This window comes from Octopus sinensis, linkage group LG9, assembly GCF_006345805.1.
Source record: "Octopus sinensis linkage group LG9, ASM634580v1, whole genome shotgun sequence".
NCBI classification, from domain to species: Eukaryota; Metazoa; Mollusca; class Cephalopoda; order Octopoda; family Octopodidae; genus Octopus; species Octopus sinensis.
This window is the reverse complement of record NC_043005.1, coordinates 29,067,358-29,094,208: the sequence shown is the minus strand read 5'-3', so window position 1 is coordinate 29,094,208 and position 26,851 is coordinate 29,067,358. Positions and strand designations below refer to the sequence as shown.

Here is a 26,851-nt window from a genome sequence, read left to right as displayed (position 1 = left end):
ATTTTAAATATAACAAAGAATTTAGTAAAATAACTTAGTTATAATTAAACTTTCTCCATATATTAAATCTTCAGCTCTTAACTGCCACCAATCGAACTTGTTATCGAAAATTAAATTGAAACTCCCCTTACTTTCCAGATGTCTGTGATGTAGAGGTGGCCGAACTAACGAAGCGCTATTCATACGAACACAGCCATAAGTTGATGTCTCTCAGTAATGAGGAAGGTCAAAGTTCAAAGGTTGAAACCTGTGAAAAGTTATCCTCAGATTCTGTAAAACAGTTCATGGAGAAAATGAATCGTATTCGTTTCACCAGCATTACAACAGAATCAGACATTGATAGCTTTGTCATTCAGGACCGGTTCCAGAATCGTGTGAGGAGTCGCTCTTGTCCTAATATTCCTGGTGCAGAACGCTCCATGGAGACCTCCATGGATTCCAAAAGTATTAGTAGTACATGTAGTAAGATAGATGGGAAGATAGTCCAGGTGGAAACGACTGGAACCCAAACTGAGGACATTGATCTGATTGCGTCTTTCAGTGATGATCAGAATAATGCCAACCTGGTTGATGTCGTTCCAAGTGCTGAACTTATCAACCTTTACCACTTTCTTCTGAGTCCATCCCCTTTTAGCTTATGTATCCGCTGTAAGAAATCTCTGGACTCCGCCAAGGAGACCGAAGATTGTTCTCTTGAGCTCCTAGGTAAGTTCTCTTGTTTCTCAAAATATTCTTTTAAATTCTATTCCTTTATCGTTATTTTCCTCTCATTAAAAATTATGTTTACAATGAAAGTAAAACAATATTTAACATTAAAACAATAGTACACAACATTTCATCGGAACTGTGTGGCCAAATGAAGTTCACTTGGAAACCATGAGGTCTAGGTTCAGTTCCAATGCATGGCATCTATAGATTATATCATAAATATCATAATTTATACAATATATATTATCTCTATATATATAAACGGCAAAATGTCTGTCTGTGTGTGTGTGTATCCTTTATACAAATCCACAATTTTTCAGTTAGAGGGCTTGCACTTTCTATGGTCATTCAAAACTGTCCAAGGGTGGTCGTGCACATCTTTACATTTCCCCAGTCACCCTGCAAAGCCATTAAAAAATCAATAGAAGTGACTTTTTGTGAATTTTCTATCCAAAACCCAATCAAAATGCCTGAAACTTGATACGCCAATTGAATGCCAGCTGGCTGTATGTGATTGGTCGGAGATTTGGACAGTACTCGTGTGTATGTGCACACGCATGCAGCTGTATATGCATGCACTAGCACTATGACCCGGCAACGCGGGGTCATAGTGCTAGTATGATATATTCTTGTGGACTGGGGTTGAGCAACATCAATTCTATGCTAGTGCCACTTGTTTATAACCATCATATGACGTTAAGACAAGAGGAGAGCAAGAGAGAGACACACATACACACACATACCTCTATGTATACCCATACCTAAACACTGTCTCTTAAACCATAACTAAAAGCTCTCCCTTAAATCAAACTAAGCAACTATTCTGAGACTTTTTGTCTTTAGGAGGTTTGGAAATATTATTTAATATGGTTGAATAAGTTGCAAATTTTTAAAGTTAATTTTGTGGCTCGTTTAGGTGACTGTCCCAATGACCAGTGGATTAATTTATCTCCTGTGGAGATCCTTGACAAACTGCTGAGTAGAGGTGCTGCACAACATGATAAAGAGCTTAGTCAAGTCCCTTCAACTACTCAAAGCAACATCACCCGAACATGTTTCGGGGGTAAGTATAATTAGACCCTTTTTTTTCACTCTCTACACATTAGGGTTTTTTTTTTCCTTTTTGCTTTATATTTGTTTTTGTTGTGGTTGTTTATCAAAATAATAATGATAAATTTCTTAACACAAGGCCATATATAGGGAGAAGGATTTTAGTTAATTAAATAAACATAGTATACGACTGGTACTCTTTATTTTATTGACCTTGGTAATGTGAAATGCAATGTGGACTTTGGTGAGATTTGATTTTAGAATGTTAAGACATTGTAGCTAAATTATTTAAGATTATATTCCATATTCAGCCTCTCAATACAATGCTGTCCTATATCTTTAATTTAACAATACATCAGCTCTTTCTCCCTCCCTCTCTCTCTCTCTTTCCATTGTTATCATATATATAAAACAGTTCCATTCTACCATGTTATATCTAACAGTGATACACTTGACTAATCTTACTAATATCCATGCTATATCCTCTGCCAGGTTCCCCGCCCGCTGACGACATTAGTATCCTTCAGAACCAAATTATTCTGATGCAGAACCAGCTCATCTACGAACGTCTCCAACGTGAAGGATTTGCTAAATTGGCTGCAACGAAACAAATCAATGCTTCTCATGTGACAGCTTTGAAGGAACAAAATTCTGCTATAGTATGAATCTTTTAAATTTCTTATCTATTTCACTGTTGTTGTTGGCAGTGGTGCTGCTGCTGCTATTGTTATTGAATCAAACAAACCTATTACCAAAATCTTTCCAGCCATAACTATCCATTTCCATCTTCACCGTACGTCAATCATCCCATGCTTGTGTGGCTTACACAGAGTATGTTGATAAAATTTTCTACAGCTGGATGCCCTTCCTGTCGCCAACCCTCACCTGTTTCTTTCAAACAAAGCAATCTTTCCCAATGGCCAGACATGTTTTCCATGGAAGACTGGTAACAAGCAACACTACTCGTTTACATCCATTATGTGCCGTCATGGCATGAGTACACAGAAACACACACATGACAGGTTTCTTTTTACAGTTTTCATCTACCAAATCCATTCACAAGGCTATAGTAGAAGACATTTACCCAAGGTACCACCTAAAACCACATGGTTGGGAGTAAGCTTCTCAACCACACAGCCATGCCTGTTTCTTGCTTTTAGGCAAGATTACCTTATCCAGTGTATCCTTTTTTTGACACAGTAAGGGAATTTAAGGAAGATTTGGTTCTTATTTCTAGCAGATAAAGTGATAATATAGCTCTTCTTTGAGTGGCTCCTATTGTTCTTGTTTCTGAGATAACAGATTGGTCAGACAATTGATATGTTAAGTCATAAGAAAGCTAGGTGAGAAAGAAGTGGAGCAGCCGAGACAGTTCTTAGACTGGTGAAATTGATGTGGCTGGTACTCAGCTTTGACATCAAGTTCTGTGGAGGAAGGATTGGAGGAAGTGTTTAGTGTGGGATTTTAGAAATGTCACACAATATGGGTACATGAAGAGGACTGATAGATGGGTCCGGTTAGCAAGAGAGTGTGTGTACTGTTGTCATAGCAACATCAGAGACAATGTGAAGAAGTGGCAAACTTGTGAGCTGTGGATTCTGTTCTGTTCTTCAGTGAATCTTTATCAATCAACTGAATGACATTTTGTTTAATACAGTTCTATATTTAAGAGATAAGGAATTATGTACATTATTTACATTTGACAGATATTTGTCCTCATCTTAACCACTACGCCATATGCCCATGGGCATATGGCGTAGTGGTTAAGAGCGCGGGCTACTAACCCCAAGATTTCGAGTTCAATTCCAGACAGTGATCTGAATAATAATAATAATAATATCAAAAAATACCTTAGGAATGAGAACCCAGTTTCAAAATTTCCCCAAGACACCTCAGGTGTCTTGGGGTCCCCATTGAAAGACATTCTCAAGGTCCCTGTCATTTCATGTAATACAGGTCTGGCTTGAGATGTTTAAGAGAGGTGCAAATCATGTTTGTGTGCAGCTTATGAAAGATGGTAAAGGAAGGCTGTAAGAGTTAGTTATAGGTAATACTGCACAATTATACTTCAGTTTGTTAACATCCAACAACCAATAGTTATTTCATCATTTGAGAGACTTTGTTGTATTGAGAATTCAGTCAGTTTACTGTTTCTTCTTCTTCCAGTTGGATCAATTGCGTCTCCAAGAGAAAGAGATCCGTGATTTACAAGAAACAATCAAGAAACTGCAGGAAGTTAATTGCCAACTAAAACAGACTGAAGATAAAAATCAATATTCATCTATTGAGAAATTGAAGTAAGCTATTTTATTCTTAATTACGACATTTAATTAATGTATCTGGTTATGACAATTGTTATTTAATCTCAGACCTATAATCAAAGCTGTTCCAGTCATGACCATCCCACTTTCTACATTATCACTGATATAGGAAGAAGTGAATAAAACATTCACTGATGCTGCACATAGCTGCCCAGACTAATACTATCACCAGTGTGTATACATTAAGTATGATACATAGATGACTATTTTAATTAAATACTGCCTCAATTGCATATACATTTTTATTCAGCCAAGTGGCTATTCACAACATCAGTAAATGTTTTATTCACTTTTTCCAATATCAGAAATCCAAATTCTCATCTGAGTCTGTGGCTGACTGGCACCATTAAAAAGGCCAAAATGCAGCTTGGATGAATTTTCATCTCTCTCTGATATTGTGTCTTTAACATGTCAAGAGATATTATCTCAGAGCAAATATTGTATTAACTGGACTATATACAGTGTGTTTACATTATGTTAAATAGATGATGATTTTAATTAAATACAGCCTCAACTGCTTGTGTGTGTGTGTGACTAACACGTTAACCAATATTTGTTAAAACAACTTTATTTTTCTTCTCAGAGTATGTCAGGCATTCTGTGAGAAATTGAAAGCTGAAAATGAACTTTTGAAAAATGATCTCAGTGAAAGAGAAAAAATGGCAAAAGAAGATAGAAATGTGAGTATTTTTATTTTGAATTTCTTTAACAAGACTCTTGTACACTTTGATATTGTGTTGATATTGAGACTGAAGAAGCAGGGTGATGTGTGTGTGCATGTCTATCATCATGATCTAACACCCACTTTTCCATGTTTGCATGGGTCAGACAGAATTTGTTGAGACAGATTATTTTTACAGACAGATGCCCTTCCTGTTGCCAACCCTCACATATTTCCAGGCTAGATAAGGTTTCTTCATGGCAGACTGGAAACTAACAACATTGCTTGTATGACAATCATATTCCTTTACAACCAACACATTGTCAAGACAAAAGTACATATACACATGCAACATGTCATTGGAGAAGCACACAGCCACTTGCACCTGTGTGTGTGTGTAAGTTCATCAAGTTGATCATCATTTAATATCCATCTTCCATGCTGGCATTGGTTGGATGATTCAACAGAATCTGACATCCCAGAAAAGCATGTCAAGTTCCAACATCTGCTTTTGAATGGTTTCTATGACTGGATGTCCATCTTGGTTCCAACCATGTTACTGTACTGCTTGCTGTTTCTTTTTTCATGGCACCATCACCAGTGAGATCATGAAATAACTTGCAAGACAAGCTTCCTCCTCCAACTGAGTGGAGGTTTTAGTAGAGATGGAGGTGGCTTTTTGCCAGCTGTTGAGGAACAGCAACAGGTGTCTTGCTCTAGTGGAGATACACGATTACTCCAGCTGGAAGGAGAGAAAAAGTTGGTGATGCTTCTGAGAAAGTTTACAACTCTACAACTGGAAGGCATTTGCAGGAAAATGTTACATTCTACAATTAATTCAAAGTAATTGCCAATTTAGAGAATTATTTGATTTCTGTGTATTATTGTGGTGGTGGTGGTGAGAGGTTTCAGTGTTTAATCTTATATTTTATGTATTCATTTTTATTTAGAATTTTCAAGAGGCAAACCAGAAATTGTTCCAAGCTGAGAAAAGGTTGGAACTAATGAAAAAACAAGTTTCAGATAAAGAAAAATTGAAAGAACAGGTAAGTTACTGACAGAAAAGCTAGGCATTTTATCATCATCATCACCATCACCAGCAACAATAATAACTGAGTGCTAAGAAGGGAATCTATGTTTTTCACCCACTATAAACAGCAGCTAAACCTCCCTCGAATCACACCTTGCTATCTTAGAAAAGGATCGTTGGATGTCATTTTGGGTTCTATGCACATAGAGAGCAATGATGAGATGGTCATTACTGGATTGCTTTTAATCACATAGGTCTGCTCAACCAGAAGCTAACAAGGGGGTTTAAATAACAAAGTCTTCCTCAAATCACACTTCTTCATCATCATCATCATTTAACATTAATCTTCCATGGTGGCATGGCTTAGACCATTCAGCAGGCTTCAGTGAGTCTGAGAATTGCATCTCGTACTCCAATGTCTGCTCTGGCATGTTTTCTACAGATGGATGCCCTCCATAATACTACAGAGTGTATTTAGTGCTTCCTCCACCTCTAGCACCATCATTCTGACATTGCCATTTTGCCTTGCAAATCTAAAAGAAAAAAACCCTTGACTGAGTGTTGTATAGAGGAAGAAGGCAGTTTCATGCCAGATATTGAGAGGTTAAAATCTGATGGAAGAACAGGAACGGATGTCTTGCTATAGAGGAGATACATGACCACTCCATAGAAGGGTGGGTGGGAATAAGAGTTGTATGTTAAATGGTGTAGACCCCTTTACACAAAAAGACAGAATGGTCTTGGTGACAGCACCTTTGATCATAGACCTGCTCAGTCAAAGCTAACCTGGGGTTAAAAATCAGCAATGACTTGCTTTGTGTTTACAGCTATTTAAACTGAATTCTGTTATGACTAATTATTGAATGTTTGACTGTGTGTCTTTGATAGATGTTCCTACTACAGAAGGAGTTACTTCTGATGGGAGAACTCCAGCAACGATACCAGGAGAAGCTGGATGGTGTTTATTATCAGTGTAATGAGAAAGAAAAGAGACAGCATTATGTGAACACATTGGAAGAAGAAACACAAGGTAAACCCAGTGAATTTGTTTTAATTGCTCTCTTATCTCTGTACAAAATAACTCCTCGTTACCATTTTCACATAAATATAAGGTGACTGTCACACAGATAACGGTCAATTGAAGTGGGCAACCTTCCTGACATTGATGGCAAATGATATAATGTGTTGTATATGGAGAAATTTGGTGTTACTTTATGTTTTAGACAAGGAGCATGGTGAGAAATTGAGGATACATTAAAATAAAATGGTCACATTGTCACATGTAGAGCATCGCTGTGTCTGTAATTTGCAGTTGTGTTACAAGTCATCATAATGTCCACTTTTACATGTTTGCATGGGTCAGATCGAATTCAATGAGACAGATTTTCTAAAGCTGGATACCCTCCCAGTCACTATCCTTCACCTTCAAGTAAGGAACTATTTCCCCTTGGCTGGACATTTTCTCACCAAAGATTGGAAATGAATCCTGCCACTTGTGTAATAGTGTCACTCATTTACAACCATCACATGATGTCAAAGCAATGAAACATACACATTATATATACATACATGCACACACTGTGTGTGTATGTATATATATATATTTCATCATCCTTGTTTAATGTCCTCCTATGCTGGCATGGGTTGGACAGTTTGATAGGAGTTGGCCAGGCAGAAGACTGCACCATACCTCTCTGTCTGTTTTGGCAGATTTTTTTTATGGCTGGATGCCCATCTTAGCACCAACCACTCCACAGAGTGGGCTGAGTGTTTTTGACGTGGCACAATCACATTATATATATAATTTTTCAGTTTCTGTCTACTTAATTCATTTGCAAAGCTTTGGTTGTCCTGGGCTATTGATGAAGACACTTGCTCAAGATACCACACAGTCACATGTAAAACATTATGTCAGCCAAATATGTTATGATTCACATGTAGAACATTACTGTAACTAATCTAAAGCCATGTTAGAGCCACATGTCTAACACTGTTATGTCAGTAAACTGTAAATATGTTTTTAATTGTCTGGATGTTGTTTTTTTTCTCTTTACCAATTTTTTTGTTTCTAGAATTGAAAAAATGTTTGCAACAAAGGGAAGTTGTGGCTGAGAACTGGAAGTCCAGGTGGCAAGAACTTGACGAAAACAACAAGTCTAAAGTATTTCTTAGCTAATTTATTGATTACAATCTTTCTGTATATTTTCTATAGTGCCATGGCATTACCTGTCCTCTTACAATATGTAATAAGACTACCTGAATGATTTTGGCATTTATCTGCACTACTATGACCTTGCCTATTATGACATTATCTATACTGCTATGACAGTACTTGTACTACTGACCTCACCTGTCCTTTTATGACATTATCTCTATTGCTATGACAATACCTGGACTGCTTTGATTTTTACCTTTTCTTTTACAGCATTAGCTACTGCTATACTTTTACCTGTTGTATTGACATAACCTGTTCAACTATGATCTTGCCTGTTCTATGACGACATTAGCTATACTGTTATGACAATCCTTGTACTACTATGGTATTAACTGTACTTCTATGACAATATTTGTACAAATATGATGTTAGTTATTGTGACATTAATAGGTATGTCTGTTGTTAACATTACAACATCAGCAACAACAATACTAAATTAATTTCTTGTTTGTTTATTTTAGGACATTACTGTTGAAGAGCTGAAGAAATGTCTGGATAATGTCAGGAACAAGTTTGGAGAACAAATTCGAGTAAGTTGACTGAAGAATATATTGGAATATTTTACTGACTCTGCTGACATGAATTGGGTGGTTTGATAAAATCTGATGAGTCTAAACACTGTCCCAACTCAACTGTCTGCTTTCGTATGGTATCTGCAGGTGGATGCTCTTCCTAATGCCAACCTCCTCTCAGCATGTACTCGGTGCTTTTTTCATGCTACCAGCTCTAGTAAAGATGCCATGCAATTCACAAGACTCCAAGCCAATTGGTTGTGTTCCTTATCTAAGGATGCCATGGCTGCAATGAGATTCAACTTTGCTGTCTTGCTACAAGGAAACTATTCTTTCTGCTTTAATATTTTTCAGTTTTTATCTTTCAGAAACTAAATGATTAGAAGAGTGCTTAAGATAATAAGGTAATTAAGTTGGCGGTAGATTGGACATCAAGTGACTTTCTCCCTTTATTCTTTACAGGTGAGTGAAGCCAAATTTGACAGTGTTATGAAAGTAAACCAGAATTTACAGTCTCATATCTTAAAATTGCGAGGAGAAATTGTAGTCCTGAAGAAAGAAGCTCTACAGAAAAATGGTAAAGTTTAGTTTTCTTGTTACCTTTGAGATGTTAAATATTTGTTTCATTTATGTTTTCTGCTTTTTCATGTGTGTGTTTACCTACACACAGGGATGGAAGTATATTAAGAAGTTTACTTCCCAACCACATGGCCCCAGGTTCAATCCCACTGCACGGCACCATGGGCAAGCATCTTCAGCTATAGCCCCAGGCCAACCAAGATCTTGTGAGTAGATGTGATAGAGACTGAAAGACAACAAAAAATTTGTAGCTTATTCTTCATCAGTCAACACCCAAAAGATCATTACAATTTCATGCTTTTATATATATATAGAGAGAGAGAGAATGATGGGTTAATTGTTGCCATTTTATATTTTTAATTTTGAGCATGCACATTGTTTTTGATTTTGTCGACTACACAGTGTAATAGGGTTAGTTGGGCACCATATATGAAAAAAACAGCACCATGACATAATTCACTCTACTAGAAATTTGGAAATGACATGCTGTACTATTTGGTATTCATGCTGGAAGCGCCAATATGAACATTTCAGAGTGTTTGGGTGTCAATCTGAAGACATGTACAGAGAGTGATAAAAATCAAACATCCAATTGGACATAATGGTATTTGGAGGGATCACTAGTGATGGTGACGCTATTACTCCATTCATCTTCTCACATGGCCTCAGACTCAACAGGGAGGTAGTGCCCTGGTTCAAGAGGGTGGACCGCTGGAAGACCGTGTGTCTGGTAACAGGACTCTGCGCTATGCCACACAAGCAGGAGAACCCAGTCGTGATTATCAGACAATTTCTGTGAACACATTACCCCTAACATCTGGCTACCTAACTCCCCAGACTGCAACCCCATAGATTATTATGTGTGGGACACAACTGAGAGAGAGAGAGAGACCAACAAAACTCCTTGTAACACACCCAAGATGAACTGAAGGCAAAGATTATGGCAGCATTCACCAACTTAAACAAGGAGACTGCCCAAAAGAGTTGCAGGAGATTCTGAAGTCGTCTGGAGGTTGTGGTTGAAGCCAATGGCGATTTTATTGAATACATTTACTCTTTGGTATTTAAAGATCTTTTTATGTAAGTTTGGTAAATATATCTATTAAAATGAGATGTCAGTGTTATTTTTATTTTTGCATAATTCAGACAACAGTTTATTCACCACACCCTCTGTATGTATGTATATGTATATATAATATATATATATATATATATATATATATCAAAAAATAAGCGACAAGAATGAATCTGGTTGCTTATTTTTTGATTATATATATATATATCCTTGTTTAGTGTCCACTTTCCATAGTGGCATGGGTTGGACAGTGTGACAGGCCAGCTGGAGAACTGTCTATTTTAGCATGGTTTCTACAGCTGGATGCCCTTCCTAATATTCCATGTGTTTCATAAACTTTTTAATATGAAATATGTTAAAATACAAAGAGAAAGCCATATGTGAAAAGATGTATTTTAAAACGAAACTTCTCTTCTTTGCAGAATATTTGCCAGAATCAATGATAAAAGAAACAGCATTATCAAGTGAGATTGTTGGAGTGAACAGCTTAACTAATAACCTGCCGCCATTAGACACTGCAGAGATGCAACTGGACAGTTCGATGTTACGAAACCCTACAACTCCTGGTATTTCAATAGTATGATTAGTAGTGGGGTGGGGGGTGAAAAAAAATGAATGCCAAAAACAAAACTACAAAAAAACAACAACAATATTCTATTATATAATAAATTATTATTAGTGAAGTGAAAGTCTGGCTTTTTTTTCTTTTTGTGTTTTATTGCAGGAAATGGTTAAAAGAATGACGGAATATTTTTTAATGGTAGAGAAATATTTATTTTCAATCAATATAATCACTGTAGTTGTATTTCCGAAATGGTACCATCATTTCTATTAAACCTGTAAGATAAGAGGAATCAGTATTAATAATTTGATCTGGAGAAGGTTAAATGAAAATGCAGTGTAAGATAAATTATCTAACAACTTTGCCAATTTTCATCTTAATACTGTATGAACTTTGGTGATCCTTCGTTTTGACTTGAAAAATGTAAACAATGAATTTGGTAGTTTCCGTGACCACGTCTTGTCACGTCAACTGTCAGTTGATGTATTGAAATGGGAAGAGAAAGCTAATGAGTTTTGCATGCGTGCTTGTTCTTGTTTGAGTGTGTGCTTGTTCCTGTGTGTATATGCATGCTTGTTCCTCTGTCTGTGTACAAGCATGTACACACAGAGGAACAAGCATGCACACACTCACACACACAGAGGAACAAGCACGCATGCAGAACGCATTAGCTTTCTCTTTCCATTTCAATATGTCAACTAACAGTTGACATGACAACACGTGGTCATGGAAATTCGACTCAAAACAAAGGATCGCCCAAACTTTTTGTAATTTATCCTCCTGGAGTCGATCAAGGAGTAGGGTTGATGTAATTGACTGTTGCATCCTTTCAAAAACTGCTGGTGCTCTGCCAAAATTTGAAACCATTATTATTAAGGCAGCAAACTGGCAGAACTGTTAAGATGCCAGACAAAATGTTTAGGGACATTCCATTAATCTCTACATTCTGAGTTCAAATCAAATGTCAAGCCTTCTGCCTACAGTAGAAAGGATTATTATAAGCGAAATCAAATTCAGTAACAGCACCGCATGACTGGCATCCGTGCTAGTGGAGCTTTAAGAACACCATCTGAGCGTGATGTTGCCAGGGCCACTGACTGGCCCCTGTGCCGGTGGCACGTAAAAAAGCACCATTTGAGCGTGATCATTACCAGCGTCACCTTACTGCCACTTGTGCCGGTGGCATGTGAAAAACATTTGAGTGAGGTTGTGGCCAGTACTGCTGGACTGGCTCCTGTGCAGGTGACACATAAAAAACACCATTTCAGCGTGGCTATTGCCAGTACCGTCTGACTGGCCCTCGTGCTGGTGGCATGTAAAAGCACCCATCACACTCTTGGAGTGGTTGGCATTATGAAGGGCATCCAGATCAGATTGGAACCTGGTGCAGCCATCTGGCTCCCCAGTCAAACCATCCCAGCATGGAAAGCGGATGTTAAATGATTATTATTATAAAGGGTGAAAAGTTGGAGCATCAAACAATCCATCAGTTTGCAATATCAAGGCCACCTTCAAGCTAAATCTATCAGTATTAGTTCTGCATTCCTATCTAAGAGAAGTGCAATTCCTCTTAAAAGGATGTTGACTAAAATAAGGTTCACTATGACAGTTATGTTAGAAAAGGATTTACTGGGGGTCAACCCCAATGAAAAATAGTGACAGAACTTTCAAAGGTAAAGAGTTATGGATCTTATTATGGCACCAATATTAAAGATGTTGTCACATCCTCAGACAGACTTTTAGTTGAATTATGGCTTGCCTTTAATGTCATCGTATCTGCTAATTAGTTTTTAACTCCAACCAATTGGTCATTAACAGAAGAAAGGATCATTTGATCTATTTTATTAGTGTGAGAGACGAACATGTTGACGAGGTCACAGTTGTTCCATTGATGGCTCTGAGGGAACTGTGCTGGGTTTCATCCTTACTACAAAGATTGCTGAATGTACATCTCTCAAAAGTTAAATGCCAATGCAAAAGTAGACATTATTCCAGAGAAAATAATCCAAAAGAACACAAAAGAACTTACCTAGATCAATGGCAATGGCTACTTCTATTTGAAGTGTTCTAAATGTTTGCTGACAAATTCCGGTTTTTATTGAAGGAAGAATTTCTCCACTATGTGGACAGATGAACTGTTGCAGAAGTTTCACATTCTTTAACACAAATAAAACACAGAATGAGTAACAAATGTCGCCTGGCAGAAATTGGGGAATTATTGTTCTTAAGTGTAAATCTGAGACAAAAAGGTACAAAATATAGTTGGGGTAAGTAAAAGAGGTGAAATTTATAAAGGTCTTAATAAGGGGTGCAACCATTTGTTTCCTTGGGTTAGACATATTTATTATTGGGACATTGTTTTATAGCTATGTGTAATATATATATATATATATATATATATTACAACCTGTGCTAGCACGGAAAACGGACGTTAAACGATGATGATGATGATATATACATACACATTACAGGTTTGGTAGAACTAATGTGGAGGCGCAATGGCCCAGTGGACTTGCGGTCATAGGATCAGGGTTTCGATTCCCAGACTGGTCGTTGTGTTTATTGAAAGAAAACACCTAGAGCTCCACGAACCTCCGGCAGGGGGTGGGGCGAACCCTGCTGTACTCTTTCACCCCAACTTTCTCTTTCTTCCTGTTTCTGTTGTACCTGTATTTCAAAGGGCCAGCCTTGTCACACTCTGTGTCATGCTGAATCTCCCCGAGAACTATGTTAAGAGTACATGTGTCTGTGGAGTGCTCAGCCACTTACATGTTAATTTCACAAGCAGGCTGTTCCATTGATCTGATCAACTGGAACCCTCGTCGTCGTAACTGTGCCACGAAGGTAGAACCAACAGGAGAGATAGAACTCAATGCATGGAAATATAAACTTTTATTTTTTAACTGACAGAAAATTATAAAGTGACACAAGGACCAGGGGTTGCATATGAGGTAAACTTGATAAGTGCCATGCATGAAATTCTCATCCCTTGGGTCACTTTATTTCTGCTTATTAAAAATTATGATATATACATACACATCTATCATCATTTTAGCTTTTCCATGAATCAGACAGAATTTGTTGAAGCAAAGTTTTTATGCCTGGATGCTCTTCCTGTCACCAACACTCACTTATTTTCAAGTGAGGCAATATTTCGCCATGGAAGACTAGAAAGATCACCACATGATGTCAAGACATACACACACATCAATGCTGAAAACAATAAGTAATTACCGTGTGGTGTAAAACAAGGAATTCATCTCGACATATTGGACAGGGATTACCTGTGGCTATGTATTCAGCTCTCTGGAAAAATAAAATGAATCTGGATTCAGTTGATTTCATAATAAGACAACTTAAATAAACCAGTAATTAGTAATAAACAATATCAAAAGAAAATTATTATAGGCATATGTGTGGCTGTGTGGTAAGAAGCTTGCTTCCCATCCACATGGTTCTGTGTTCAGTCCCACTGTGTGGCAGCTTGAGCAAGTATTTTCTGTAGCCTTGGGATGACCAAAGCCTTGTGAATTAATTTGATAGACAGAAACTGAAAGCCCGTCGTGTGTGTGTGTATATATATATATGTATGTGTGTTTATGTCTGTGTCTGTCCTCATTACTTAGCAATTTGGCAAAAGAGACTCATAGCATAAGTACCAGGCTTTAAAAAAAAGTCCTGGTGTTAATTTGTTCAACTAAAAACCCTTCAAAGTGATGCCCCAGAATGGCCACAGTCCAATGACTGAAATAAGTAAAAGATAAACTGTAACTCATAAAATGATTTTAAATTTTGGCACAAGGCCAGCAAATTCAGGGAGAGGTTGGTTGATTACATTGACCCCAGCACATAGCTGGTACTTATCTCATCAGCTCTGAGAGGATGAAAAGCAAAGTCAGAACGTAACCACAGACAAAATGCCACTATATTGTCCAGCATGCCAATGATTCTGCTGGCTCACCACCTTACAAATAAACTAAATGACACCATAAAATATAACAGCATATCTAGATATAAGTCATTGTGGACAAGTTTATATTTGGTACAACTGACCCAAGCAAATGGAAACCAGTTTTCATACTCGGCTTTTCTATTTTTTGCAACAAAACCCAACAAATATGAAAGTTTAGTGGAATCAAAATAGTTTAACTGAAACTGGATTAAGCTTATAATCTGGAGAAATGTTTTCACTAAGATGTCTGTAGAAAGCAGTGTTGCAAATATTTGAGCAACCTTTATATTTCCTGAAGTATAAACAGAAACATTAAAAAGAAAATCTAAGATGGCTATGTTACAGTGAATAAAAATTAGCTTTAGGATTGAATTGCAAAGTTGAAATCTTCAATAATAAAAATCTTGTGAACCACATTTTGATAAAAAAAAAAAATATTAAAATTGGAATTTATAAGAATTTTCTAGACAGTCTACATTTTGGAAATTACATTTTCTTAGTAAAAGTTAACATACTCCAAACTAATTAATAAGCAGCTTTCTTTATTATAGCATAAATATCTAGAAATAAGGCATAACTATAAATTACAACAGATGTCTAGATTTCAGTGGAGAGATTTATATACTTTTAGAGTTTAAGAAATCTAATTTTCATATCAATTAAGGTATTTATGATTTAATTGAACCCTTTTGATACCAACCACCAGAAATCACTATAGTTTAGTGATACAAATTCCCTGGTTTGAAGTGATCTAAATTAAAACTTGCCATCAAAACTCCTCATTATATATACCAAATGCTAACTTAATAATGAGAAAGTTATTTTTATATTTTCTGCATCATTTTCAAAATCAATTGAAACAAAGGCAGTGTACTTGAATAGAAATATGAATTAGCTTCCAGATCTTTCCGTTATGTTTGTTAAACTTTTGACAAAAGACCATCTCTGGTTCCCTGATACAACTTGTTTTAACATGAAAAACCAAAATATGGTAATAAAAGAGTTCATCTAGTAAATTTACCACTCTGGCAGAAGAGACAAAGAATTTACATGAAAGTTATCTACACACATAAAACAAAGGATGTCTGTGTGTGTAATATGTATGCATTTCTACAGTCTCCAACTGATTTTCACCAAACTTTACATACACATTACTTATGTGCCAAGGATGGTCATGCACTATAATTTTTTTCCCAGAGCTCCCGCATAAAGCAAGAAACTGGGAAAGAGGGTGTTTTACACAGGTTTTTCTCTAAAAACTGCAGTTTCCAAACAATTCTCTCCCTTTTCTCATTCTTTTGCTTACATATATACTCTCTCACCCTCTGTAATAGTTCCTCTCTTTTAGTCTGTCTTCTTTCTTTCTCCCTCTTCCTTTCTTTCCTGTTTTCTCCCTCCCTTTCTTTATTTCGTTTTCTTTTTTTCTTTCTTGTTCTTTCCTTCATTGTTTCCTTCTTTCTTTCTTTCTCCTTTTTTCCTTCCTTCCATTCTTTCTTTCTTCTTCCCTCCCTACCCTCTCCTTCCCCCTTTCTGTTCAACAAAAGGTGGTACTCCAGCATAGCCAAAGTCAAATGACTGAAATCGAAAAAGAATAAAAACCTATGCAGTTTTAATCCTGAGCAATGCCAGGTATCTCTGCTAGTATCAAAGTAAAACAATGTTTATATTTGATCTTTTACTTGTTTCAGTTAGTCAATGGACTATGGCCATGCTGGGGCACTGGCTCAAAGGGTTTTAGTACTTATGTTTTATAAAGTCTGTTACATATTTTATTGGCCTCTTTTGCTAAAGCTGCTAAGATACTGGGATGTAAACAAACCAATACCAGTTGTCAAGCATTGTTTGGTAACACAGACACAAAGACATATACACACATGACAAGCTTCCACACAGTTTCCATCTGCTAAATTCACTCACAGAGCATTGGTCAGCCCAGAGCTATAGTAGAAGACACTTGCTCAAGCTGCCACGCAGTGGGACTGAACTTAAAACCATGTGGTTAGGAAACAAGTTTCTTAACAAGAACAAAGCCACTCTTGCACCTACCTATATGTGTAATAGAAAAGAAAATGGTCTTTAAACCTACAACTTATGAGTCAATTGGTCAGTTTCTTCTTTTGTATTGATTTGTTTTTAATAAACAAAGTTCTAAAAATGCTTCTGATTAAACATTTCTTTATGGATTGATCAAAAGAAAAAAACTTGGCATCGTAGAAACTTAATTAGATGACAATATCAGAGATTTAACTTCATTTACTATTTTGGTGATGGGAGGAAAGAAAAAGAGAGAGCAGGATAATTCTTGGCCAACCCATTCATGCCAAAATTTTTCTAGTGAATGAAATTGCCTGAAAATTCACAGATACAATTATTTTGAGCGAAATAACTGAAAGAAATTTCATTGAAATCCGTTTGATATAGACTGCATGTGTGTTAAGAACATGTTTCATTCTTTGGTTCAGATCATACACAAATCACAATTTGTATCAAGTATTTGTTTTATACCCTTACAAATTAAGGGTCAGTTTAAACAGACAATCAACATGAATGATCTGATTAGTCCTCACTGCTGATTAAATTTTAGCTGGTGATGTAACATGCAACTCCTTTGTTGGTTAGTTCTCGCAACCTCTTGTTACTGGCCAGTAAAAATAAAATGTGTTTACTACACCATATGAAATGTAGAAAATTCTAGAAAGTAAACCCACTGTCAAAAACAACTTGGTTTCAATGCAATAAGGATTAAAATTGCCAGCTGGAGCTGTTTCTTCATTTTATTTGAACAGCATGTTACATCTGCTTTTTATGCTAGCATGGATTGGAATGGTCATTACAATCCAAATTATTTCCAGTTAGGAGCTATTACACCTACAGACTGATGCTTCGAATGAGAGCATGTATCCCTGCCCTGTAAAATTCTGTTGACTGTTCTTTAAGCCACTTCTTCACTACAGTTTTCACTTCCTCATCAGACTATCATCTCTTCAACTCCATGAAATAGGGTTTGGGAGGCAAACATTATTCCAGTGATGAGGAAGTGAAAACTGTAGTGAAGAAGTAGCTCAAAGAATAGTCAACAGAATTTTACAGGGCAGGGATGCATGCTCTCATTTGAAGGTGGAACGTTGCTATTGAGAGAAACAGTGACTATATTGAGAAGTAGGGATGTGATCCACAGAGGACCAGCTTCATTTTGATGTATGTTACATGTTCCTGTGTTGGTAATTATATCTCTCCTAAACAAAATGGCATTACTTTGTGACTCACCCTCATACATAAAAACACCATTAGCACCTGCCTAACTTCACTAACACCAAACCAATGGCCTGGTAAAATATGGGAAATTTTTCTGTCACATTCTTTATAACTGTTAAAAAAAGATATTTACAATGCACTTTTTTCTGGTTGGTGGAGGGTACTGTCCCTTGAAATTTCTTCTGTACAACTCCCACACTAGCTTGTCACCATATGTTTCTTTGTAGGCTACAAAAGAATATGATCAAAGTTATTAATCATAGGAACTTGTAGTATATAGCAGTAAAACAAGAGCTGTGAATGCAGAAGATTACATGTATGTGTAAGATGTGCAAAAATATATGAAAGCTACAGAGACAGTGAACGAAGAGGACTATAAGTAGTGTGTGTAAGAAGTCTGATGGTTTATTGTAGTGAAAATATAGTAGTGAAACATGGGCAACGAATACAGAATAGCATCAAACTCTGGGGAGGAATTATTTAGCTATGAACCATCAAGATGAGGTACAATATATTACAAAATATAATGTATGTGAAAATGTGACATGGAAGACGGAGAGCAGGGGAGATAACTTAGTTAATTTTTGGTCATGTAACGTGAATGAAGATACACGCTCTCTGTGTGGATATATATATATATATTGCATAGTACTCCCTCTTTATAATTTATATATATATATATATATGTATCTTTTCAGAAGCTGAAAACATCCCCCCAACCTTCTTCTTAGAGCTGCCACAATGTTGGCTCAATGAAAGGTAGATCTGGAAAGATAGTTGAGATGCCAGACCAGAGATATGAAGATGTATGTTGTGTCCAAAAGATACAATGGAGGGGAGCCTTAGCTAGGCTGCTTACAGGCAAAAGACGTAGATACAAATTTTTCTTGTTAGGCAACAATGACAGCCTGGGTGGCATGGGTTTTCTACTAGTAGAGAAATGGGTGGAGAAGGTGATTGAAGTAGTCAGGGTATGTGATAGGATTATTAAGCTAAGAATAGCCTTAATTGATGTAACTGTGCCAGTTATCTCTGCACACCAGACTCACTGATACTCAGGACTATTTTTATGAATCCCTTCTGAGGACTACGTTAACAATGAAAGATGACAACATTCTCATTGTAGCAGAGAACTTCAATGGACATGTTGGGCAACACTCTGAAGGTTTTCAGGGTATGCAAGGAGGCTATGACTTTGGCTCGAGAAATGAGGTGGGGACAAGGCTGCTGGAGTTTTGTGATGCTCATGGCTTACTGATCTGCAACACCAACTTCAGAAAACTTGCCAACCATCTGATCACTTATCAACTGCGAAGGAGTGGGGGAGCCAAACTGACAACCTCCTCACCAGACATAGGAACAGATATATGCTCATCAATTCAATATGTTTCCCAGGTGAAGAATGTACAACTCAACGTAAGCTAGTAGTTAGTGACTTCAGGATCTAGAGACACAAGTTGATATGAAAAAAGAGGTTGTGAAAGCTCAAGGATCCTTCAAATGGGCTGGGATTTAGCGGTGTTCTTTGATGAGAAAGTGGAAGATTGTTGCAAATGAGTATCACCATCATATGAGTGATGTCCTTCGTCTCCAATCTTCCATGAAAAACATGTCCAGCCAGGCAGAAATATTATCTTATGTGGAAGTAGATGAAGGATGGCAACAGAAAAAGCATCCAGCAACCATGGAAAAGTAGACATTGACACAATGAAGATGACTTAACATAGAGTGAAAGACACTACTTCTCTAAGTGAAGAACCACGCTACACAGAGTGAAGGACTGCACTTCAGGACGTTGCAAAGAGGGCTCTAAGATGCAAATATAAAATTTTTAAAAAAGTTTATATGGCAGTGCCCCAGCATGGCCACAGCCTCAAAGCTGAAACACAGAAAAGAATACAAAAATGTAGAACAATAGAACAATGGAATGAAGAATTTACCATCGCTCTCTAAGTAACGTTTACTGGTTTCTGGAGAAGCTCTGATTATTTTATTTGGATATGATTTAGCTGAAGTTGTCTCTTTCTGGTGTAATTGACAGCAACTTGTCACAAACCTCTGACTGCTAGGACATATCTGAAAGAAGAAGAAAACAAATCAGTACAGAGATCAGTAACTCTCATAGGTATTATTACATCTATTGCCAAGGTGGTCAGCTGGCACAATTGTTCGAACATCATCATCATCATCGTGCAACATCCGCTTTCCATGCTGGCATGGGTTGGACGGTTTGACTGAGGACTGGTGAGCCAGAAGGCTGCACTAGCCTCCAATCTGATCTGGCAGAGTTTCTACAGCTGGATGCCCTTCCTAACGCAATGCTTTATGGTATTTGTTCCAGCTCTTTGTTTTCTGAATGCAAATCCTGCTGAGGTTGATTTTGCCTTTTGTTTTTTTATTTCATCCCATGGACATTACCGTCTCTCATCCTCAGACTTGTAAGACCAGTTACAGTTTCATGAGGCACAAGTGACTAAGATCACAACACTTCTCTTAAATAGGACGCCAATCCATCACAAGGTTTACATTGACAGCTGAGTGAACTGGAATGGTATGGGATGAAATGTTTCACACAATGCACTGCTCAACCACAGAATTGACCCCATGATCATGTAATCACGAGTGCAACACCCTAGCCACTAGGTATACACCTTCACATTTCATTGTTTTGGGAGTCAATAAAACAAAGGATCAATGAAATAAACTGATCCGACCACCTCCACATTTATTGGCCTCATTCTTAAATTCAAAGCTATTACTCCACTCATCATTGTCCCATGGCTGAGAAAGTTCTGTTTAGTGCTTTACATCCCTTCTATCATGATTATCTGGCTGGAATGGTTTCTTTGCTTATTTTTCACCACTTGGTTCTTTGTTTAGTCAGAGAAATTTGAGCAGCTGAAGTTAGATGCCTTTTGCTAAGAATTACAACTGAATGGATGTGGGAAGATGTGAACTTGCAACCATGTGGTTAGTAATACAGTTCTATATTTATGAGATGCAGAATCATGTACATTATTTACGTTTGATGGATATTTGTCCTCATCTTGTTTGTTGTTAACACAACATTTCGGCTGATATACCCTCCAGCCTTCATCAGGTGTCTAGGGGAAATTTCGAACATGGGTTCTCATTCCTAAGGTATATTTCCATGTTGTTATTATGTTATTATTATTATTATTATTATTACTATTATTATTATTCATGTCACTGCCTGGAATCGAACTCGGAATTTTGGGGTTAGCAGCCCGCACTCTTAACCACCTTAAGAATGAAAAATACCTGAGGAATGAGAACCCAGGTTTGAAATTTCTTCAAGACACCTGATGAAGGCTGGAGGATATATCAGCCAAAATGTTGTGTTAACAACAAACAAGATGAGGACAAATATTCATCAAATGTAAATAATGTAGTTAGTAATTCAGCACTTTTTCTCACATCCACTGTATTACTGGTAATACTAGCATAGTTCTCAAGAGGAATCAAACTCAGTAGAAATTGATTTTGCATCACAAAGATAGCCTAAAGCACTAAGTCTGTCATTCTACACAGAAAACTTCCTGCCTACATCTTTACACATTCACAAGGCATTTTGTATTGTTTAGTTTCAGATCAACATTGATCTAGTAAGCCTATGATCAAAGGCATTCCAGTCATTACCATTTATTTTTTAGATGTCATATAAGTATACCTAGGACTACATTATTCAAATGATCTTGGTATGAGCTAAGAAAAAAATTGGCTGTTGTTTCTTACATGTCAAGTGATCATATAGAGGCACCCTCACTGGTTCATACACTGTGCCACTGTGAACCAATGTCAGGTCTTCTGGGAATGTTCCCATAGAGACTAGCAGCTTATCCAGTGGAATAGTATTTCTCATTGGTTTGTACCCCTTGACTGGCTGCCATGCCTGTGGCAAGTAAAAAGCACTATCCGAACGTGATCGATGTCAGGCCTGCCTGACACGCTCCTGTGCCAGTGGCACATAAAAAGTACCCACTACACTCTTGGAGTGGTTGGCATTAGGAAGGGCATCCAGCTGTAGAAACTTTGCCAGATCAGATTGGAGCCTGGTGCAGCTGCTGGCTCTCCAGACCTCAATCAAACTGTCCAACCCATGCCAGCATGAAAAACGGACGTTAAACGATGATGATGATGACATAAGACTGAAATTACTTACTAACTCATTCATTTCATCCAGTGCCAAACTGCTGCTGTTATTTGTTTTACTAATCATTATCATCATTCTAATTATTTTAATATTTTGGTATTTTTAAAAACATTATTATGCAACGGCGGTGCAACGGCGGTGCATCAGCATGGCCGCAGCTCTGAGCTGAAACAAGAAAAAAAAATGGACAGGTCTGCTATACACCATTTTATTATTGTCTTCCTTGATCTTGTATCTTCTCTTCCATGAGCTCCCATTATCCTGAGATCTGACTTCACCACATCTTCCTCAAAGACAGGTATTTCACCTTCGTCAGCACACAACTGCATTTTGTCAGCCAGGCTTCATTATGTATCCACATTACAGTGGTGATTGTTTGGTGAGATAGATTTAGTGATGACAGGTATTGATAGAGGTGATTTAGTGATGTAAAATATTTATTTCACTACTGCCCACAAGGGGCTAAACACAGAGGGGACAAACGGATTATGTCAATTACATCTACCCCAGGGCGTAACTGGTACTTAATTTATCGACCCCGAAAGGATGAAAGGCAAAGTAGACCTCGGCGGAATTTGAACTCAGAACGTAACGGCAGACGAAATACGGCTACGCATTTCGCCCGGCGTGCTAACGAGTCTGCCAGCTCGCCGCCTTTGTGATGTAAAATATTGATGAGGCAGTGGTAGATTAATGAGACATATTCAAGAGAAATGATTTTCACAAACAACAACAAGACTATATGTCGTTATTAAACACTAGCCCCGTGCCACCAAAAATGACAGCTAATTGTAATATTTTATATAAAAATAAGGAGAAAAGATAAAATATGGATGGTAATTCAAACTAATACACTTTTCAATGCTATCTAATGGTTGTATTTTGAGATATGACATCGATCATCGTTTGTTACTAAAAGAATGCTGGTTCACACATACATTCACATATTTCTCTTGTACACTCACACACACACACATATGTTGAAACAGTTTGATTTTTCTTTTCTGCATTGAATGTTCACCATCCCACTTCCATTGCACACACGTACACACACCTCCCTTTTTTTTTCAAGGTAGAATTTCCATCATCCCACTACCAGTTTGCCATCACTCCTTCTTTTCTTTATCTATCACCTCTTCCTTTCTCATTCATATGTTGTGACGGAGAAAAACACAAGAGTATCATTATAGTAGATGGTGATTCCTCACTCAATCTAATTATTAAAAAATCTTGAACATCATTTTGCAGTTGTAACAGTATGCTTTGAGATCCCTACATGTTTTCTAATTCACTGCAAGTTCATTGCAGTGAAATCAAGACGTTTGATAAATTCAGTAGAGACTTTATTAGTAAAGAGATTTATAAGCGATTATCTGAAGGATAACAGGGCGCTGTAAAATGTTCTTGGGTGTTGTAGAAGTGTTACGATAATGTTGCAGTACTGTCCTTGGGTGTAGACACTTGCATTTTTTAGTTTAACGTCTGTAAATCACAGTTAAGATAAAGATTAACGGTTAATATAGGGCGTAACAAATATCAGAAAATCAAAAAAAAAATGTGTGTAATAGGTGTAAAACAACTTCCTATGAACGAATATGAAAAAAAAATTCGCGCACGCGAAAGGGGGTGGGGGAGAGGCCTCGGAAAATTCACATCGGGAAGTTCCGAAAGCGTCTGAGGAGCTGACCCGGGCACCAAAACAAAAAAAAAAAAATAGTGTAATATGTGTAAAACAACTTGCTCTAAACGAATATGACAAAAAAAAATGCGCTCTCGCGAAAGAGGGGTGGGGGAGAGGCCTCGGAATATTTATATCGGGAATTTCCGAAAGCGTCTGAACCGGGCACAAAAACAAAAACAAAAACAGCGTAATAGGTGTAAAACAACTTGCTCTAAACGACTATCATGAAAAAAATGCGCGCTCGCGAAAGGGGGTGGGGGAGAGGCTTCGGAAATTTCACATCTTCAGTCCACGGCCTTTAAACTAAGAAAAAATAGTGTAATTGGTGTAAAACTACTTGTTCTAAACGAGTATCAAGAACACACACTCACACATGAATCATAAACTCCGTATTTCGCAAAAAAAAAAAATAAAGAGAAGAAATTCTGGAAAAAGTGAAGAAATGTTGGATCTCATTCCTTGGTTAAAGCTATTTTAAACATTAAATTTATGCTTTTCTTTGAAATAGTTCAGATATATGCAATTCTTCTCACTTATTAAGATGCATTTATCAGAAAAAAAGAGACAGAAAAAATTATTATTTTGTGTCAATCCTTCCCTAATTATCCTTTATTAATTAGTTTTGGCGTGTATTTTTTTCCCAAATTTATTTTTTCACCTTTACAACACTGTTTAGTAAAGCAATTAATTATCTTTATAATTTGCATATTTGACTTATTAATCAAAATTCTCTAGATGTAATATATACTAAGTAATGCATCCTTCATTTATGTGTTCCGTTTTGTATTATGCATGCGTGACTGTTTGTATGTAAGTGTGTTTAACTGTGCACATGAATGTGAATATTAAAGAACATATTTATTTACTATGATTGTTATTTTCAGAACAAATAAATCTTTTGGCTGTTATGTTATTGATGTTATTATTATTGCTAGTTAAAGGGTGGTGACTTGAGTTTGGATAAGTTTGTATGTCGTGGATTCTGGCGCTTGAGCCTGTCTCTTAATATGTGCATGACAGAGAGAGCTCGAAATGTACATAGTCCGAGGTATATTTGTAGAGAATTTCATCTAAAAAAACATCCATTTTCTTGAAAGTTAAGACGAATTGGACTCCGGTGAATTTTCTGAAATTCTTGACCCCTCCTAAAATACTTTCCCCAAAATACTTTCGGAATCTATATGATGTAACACATATTCGTAGAAAATTTCATTAAAAAATATCGATTTTTCTGAAAGTTATGATCATCCAAAGTCGGTGGGGCAGAAATCTGTAGTTATGCCGTTTTTTTTTCTTGAGGAACAGATTCCTTAACCTCCTACGCCTTATGAACCTAACCAAACTCACAAAGTTCACATTTAATGTAACAACACACGGTATATCAACATATCGTAAGGCAAATTAACATTTACGATCTATCTGAAAGATTCAATGAGTCCAATAAAAAGCTGTTCTCGATATTTCAGGGTCAGAACAAACTTGTTTCAGGGTCACGCGTGTACAAGCATTAAGGAATATAAAACATGCTTTAAAATTTAAATCGTAAACACTGACCTTTGCACTTTGTAAGAAACCCTTAATAATATTCCTCGAAATGTTATATATTCCAGCCATTTCGGTGAATGTGAAATAAAGGAAAGATTCGGAGAGAAATAATTGATATTGACGTTCGTTACCGGTGTAAGTCGAAGGGAAAGAACTCTAACAATCACATGTGGTGTCAACCTTAAACCATATCTCTCTCTCTCTCTCTCTCTCTCATTGATTGTGTGTGTATCGAAACCGGTACATATTTCCCTTAAGTTTTCCATAAGTTCTGTAAGCATTTTCGTCTTACTTTTCCGATGATTGATACCATTAAGGTTCCTCTTGAAGGTTTGAAAGTCAATATCTGCAGGAAAGGCATGAGTAAAAAGAAATTCCAGAGAGCTGATATGGGGAGTAAGAACTAGATGTTGTGAGTAGTCTGATGTCTGTTGGGGTGGGGGATATTACAAAGATGCGGAGAGGAGAAAAAACAAATAGGTTGAGTTGCATGATTGCATCTAGACAGAGACGGAAACGTTGTTTAGTTTGTTGCTTGGATCTTTGAAGGAGGCAAAGAAATAATAGAGAAAGAAACGACACCATATTGTTCAGCTTAAACGATGATTCTTCTCTGTTCAAAAGACTGCAATATAAATTCAGTCAGTGGTTCAGAAGACAATATCTATGAACTTCTCCATCTCTACCCATCCTCACTCCCTGATGTTCTGTTCCCAGGGGCGGACTGAGCCGTCGGTCAATCGGACACTGCCCGAGGTCCCGGAGCTCTGAGGAGCCCGCACTCTACCTGTTAACTGTACTATAACACACATTTAAAGGGGCCTGGTAAACAGTTATGCCCGAGGGCCCTTATACTCTCAGTCCGATCCTGTCTGTCACCAATCATTTCTGTTCACTCTCTTGTACTTCAGAAGTCCATCCGGGCACGTCATTATCTTATTTCTTTCCAGCTTCATCCCGGTTACTCCTACCCACTCTCTTCTAAAATGTGAGTAGTCCTGTAGCTCCCCTACGGCAAGAAACTTGTTCTGCCCTATTCTGGCCCCTTCTCTCACACTTTAATCACTTACAATAAAGTCACCTCCCTCTCCACTGTACCCCCATTAAATGAAAGGGGTCTTAATCTTGCAAACTGTATGGCAACCTCACTAGTGGTGGTACCAGGAAAACAGCCTCTAGTACACACTGCGAAGTGGTTGATGTGAGGAAGGGCATCCAGCTGTAGAAACCATGCCAAAACAGACACTGGGGTACAATGCAATCCTTGGACCCATCAGACCCAAACAGTCCAAACCATGCCAGTATGGAAAATTGGCGTTAAATGATGAGGAGGAGGAGGAGAAGGAGTCCAGGGCTTGTTATATATAATGAAAGAATTGGTGGAAAAATATAAGGTCCCAGCAGAGTTAATGATCTCCTGGGAAGTTGGGAAATATCAATTCAATGATTCCACCTCATGAGAATTTCTCAAAATCTCCAACTTAATTATAACTGCTGTTGGGCGGAAAGTGTTTTCAACAAGTTACTGGTA

At 37.3% G+C, this 26,851-nt stretch overlaps 2 protein-coding genes across 6 annotated transcripts in view; one reads left to right on the top strand and one right to left on the bottom strand.

Moving 5' to 3' along the window:
- Positions 1–10,816, top strand: part of LOC115215552 (hamartin) — a 58,780-nt gene extending 47,964 nt beyond the window's left edge. For all 3 annotated transcript variants that reach the window (XM_029784745.2, XM_029784747.2, XM_029784746.2), the window contains exons 13-23: positions 139–705; positions 1,625–1,771; positions 2,251–2,417; positions 3,925–4,055; positions 4,663–4,759; positions 5,691–5,786; positions 6,659–6,800; positions 7,843–7,931; positions 8,447–8,515; positions 8,960–9,074; positions 10,574–10,816. In XM_029784745.2, coding sequence (XP_029640605.1) covers positions 139–705; positions 1,625–1,771; positions 2,251–2,417; positions 3,925–4,055; positions 4,663–4,759; positions 5,691–5,786; positions 6,659–6,800; positions 7,843–7,931; positions 8,447–8,515; positions 8,960–9,074; positions 10,574–10,734 — 1,781 coding nt within the window. In that variant the 3' untranslated portion in view covers positions 10,735–10,816. The remainder of the gene's footprint in view (positions 1–138; positions 706–1,624; positions 1,772–2,250; positions 2,418–3,924; positions 4,056–4,662; positions 4,760–5,690; positions 5,787–6,658; positions 6,801–7,842; positions 7,932–8,446; positions 8,516–8,959; positions 9,075–10,573) is intronic.
- On the bottom strand, positions 9,071–25,534 carry LOC115215553 (28S ribosomal protein S18b, mitochondrial). 3 transcript variants are annotated; one of them, XM_036505859.1, is made up of 6 exons: positions 22,104–22,259; positions 19,861–19,996; positions 18,054–18,148; positions 13,948–14,019; positions 12,743–12,869; positions 9,071–9,302 (listed from the first exon to the last, which is right to left on the bottom strand). In XM_036505859.1, exons 1-6 carry the CDS (start codon positions 22,167–22,169, stop codon positions 9,256–9,258), a joined length of 543 nt encoding a protein of 180 aa, XP_036361752.1. In that variant the 5' UTR covers positions 22,170–22,259; the 3' UTR covers positions 9,071–9,255. The 3 variants fall into 3 exon arrangements, with proteins under 3 accessions (XP_036361752.1, XP_029640609.1, XP_029640610.2); XM_029784749.2 differs by lacking the exons at positions 9,071–9,302; positions 22,104–22,259 and adding exons at positions 10,902–10,988; positions 25,330–25,534; XM_029784750.2 differs by lacking the exon at positions 9,071–9,302 and adding an exon at positions 10,902–10,988 and having other exon boundaries at positions 22,104–22,257.
- Positions 25,535–26,851: the final 1,317 nt, after the last annotated feature.

Excerpts from the sequence above, each read along its gene's own strand:
- LOC115215553 (XM_029784750.2), bottom strand. The coding sequence starts at position 22,169 with ATGATGATAATGATTAGTAAAACAAATAACAGCAGCAGTTTGGCACTG. Across the intron at positions 19,997-22,103 it reads TGGATGAAATGAATGAGTTA|ATATGTCCTAGCAGTCAGAG; the intron begins GTAAGTAATTTC and ends TTCTTCTTTCAG. Across the intron at positions 12,870-13,947 it reads TCCTTGTTTTACACCACACG|AATGTGAAACTTCTGCAACA; the intron begins GTAATTACTTAT and ends TTTGTGTTAAAG.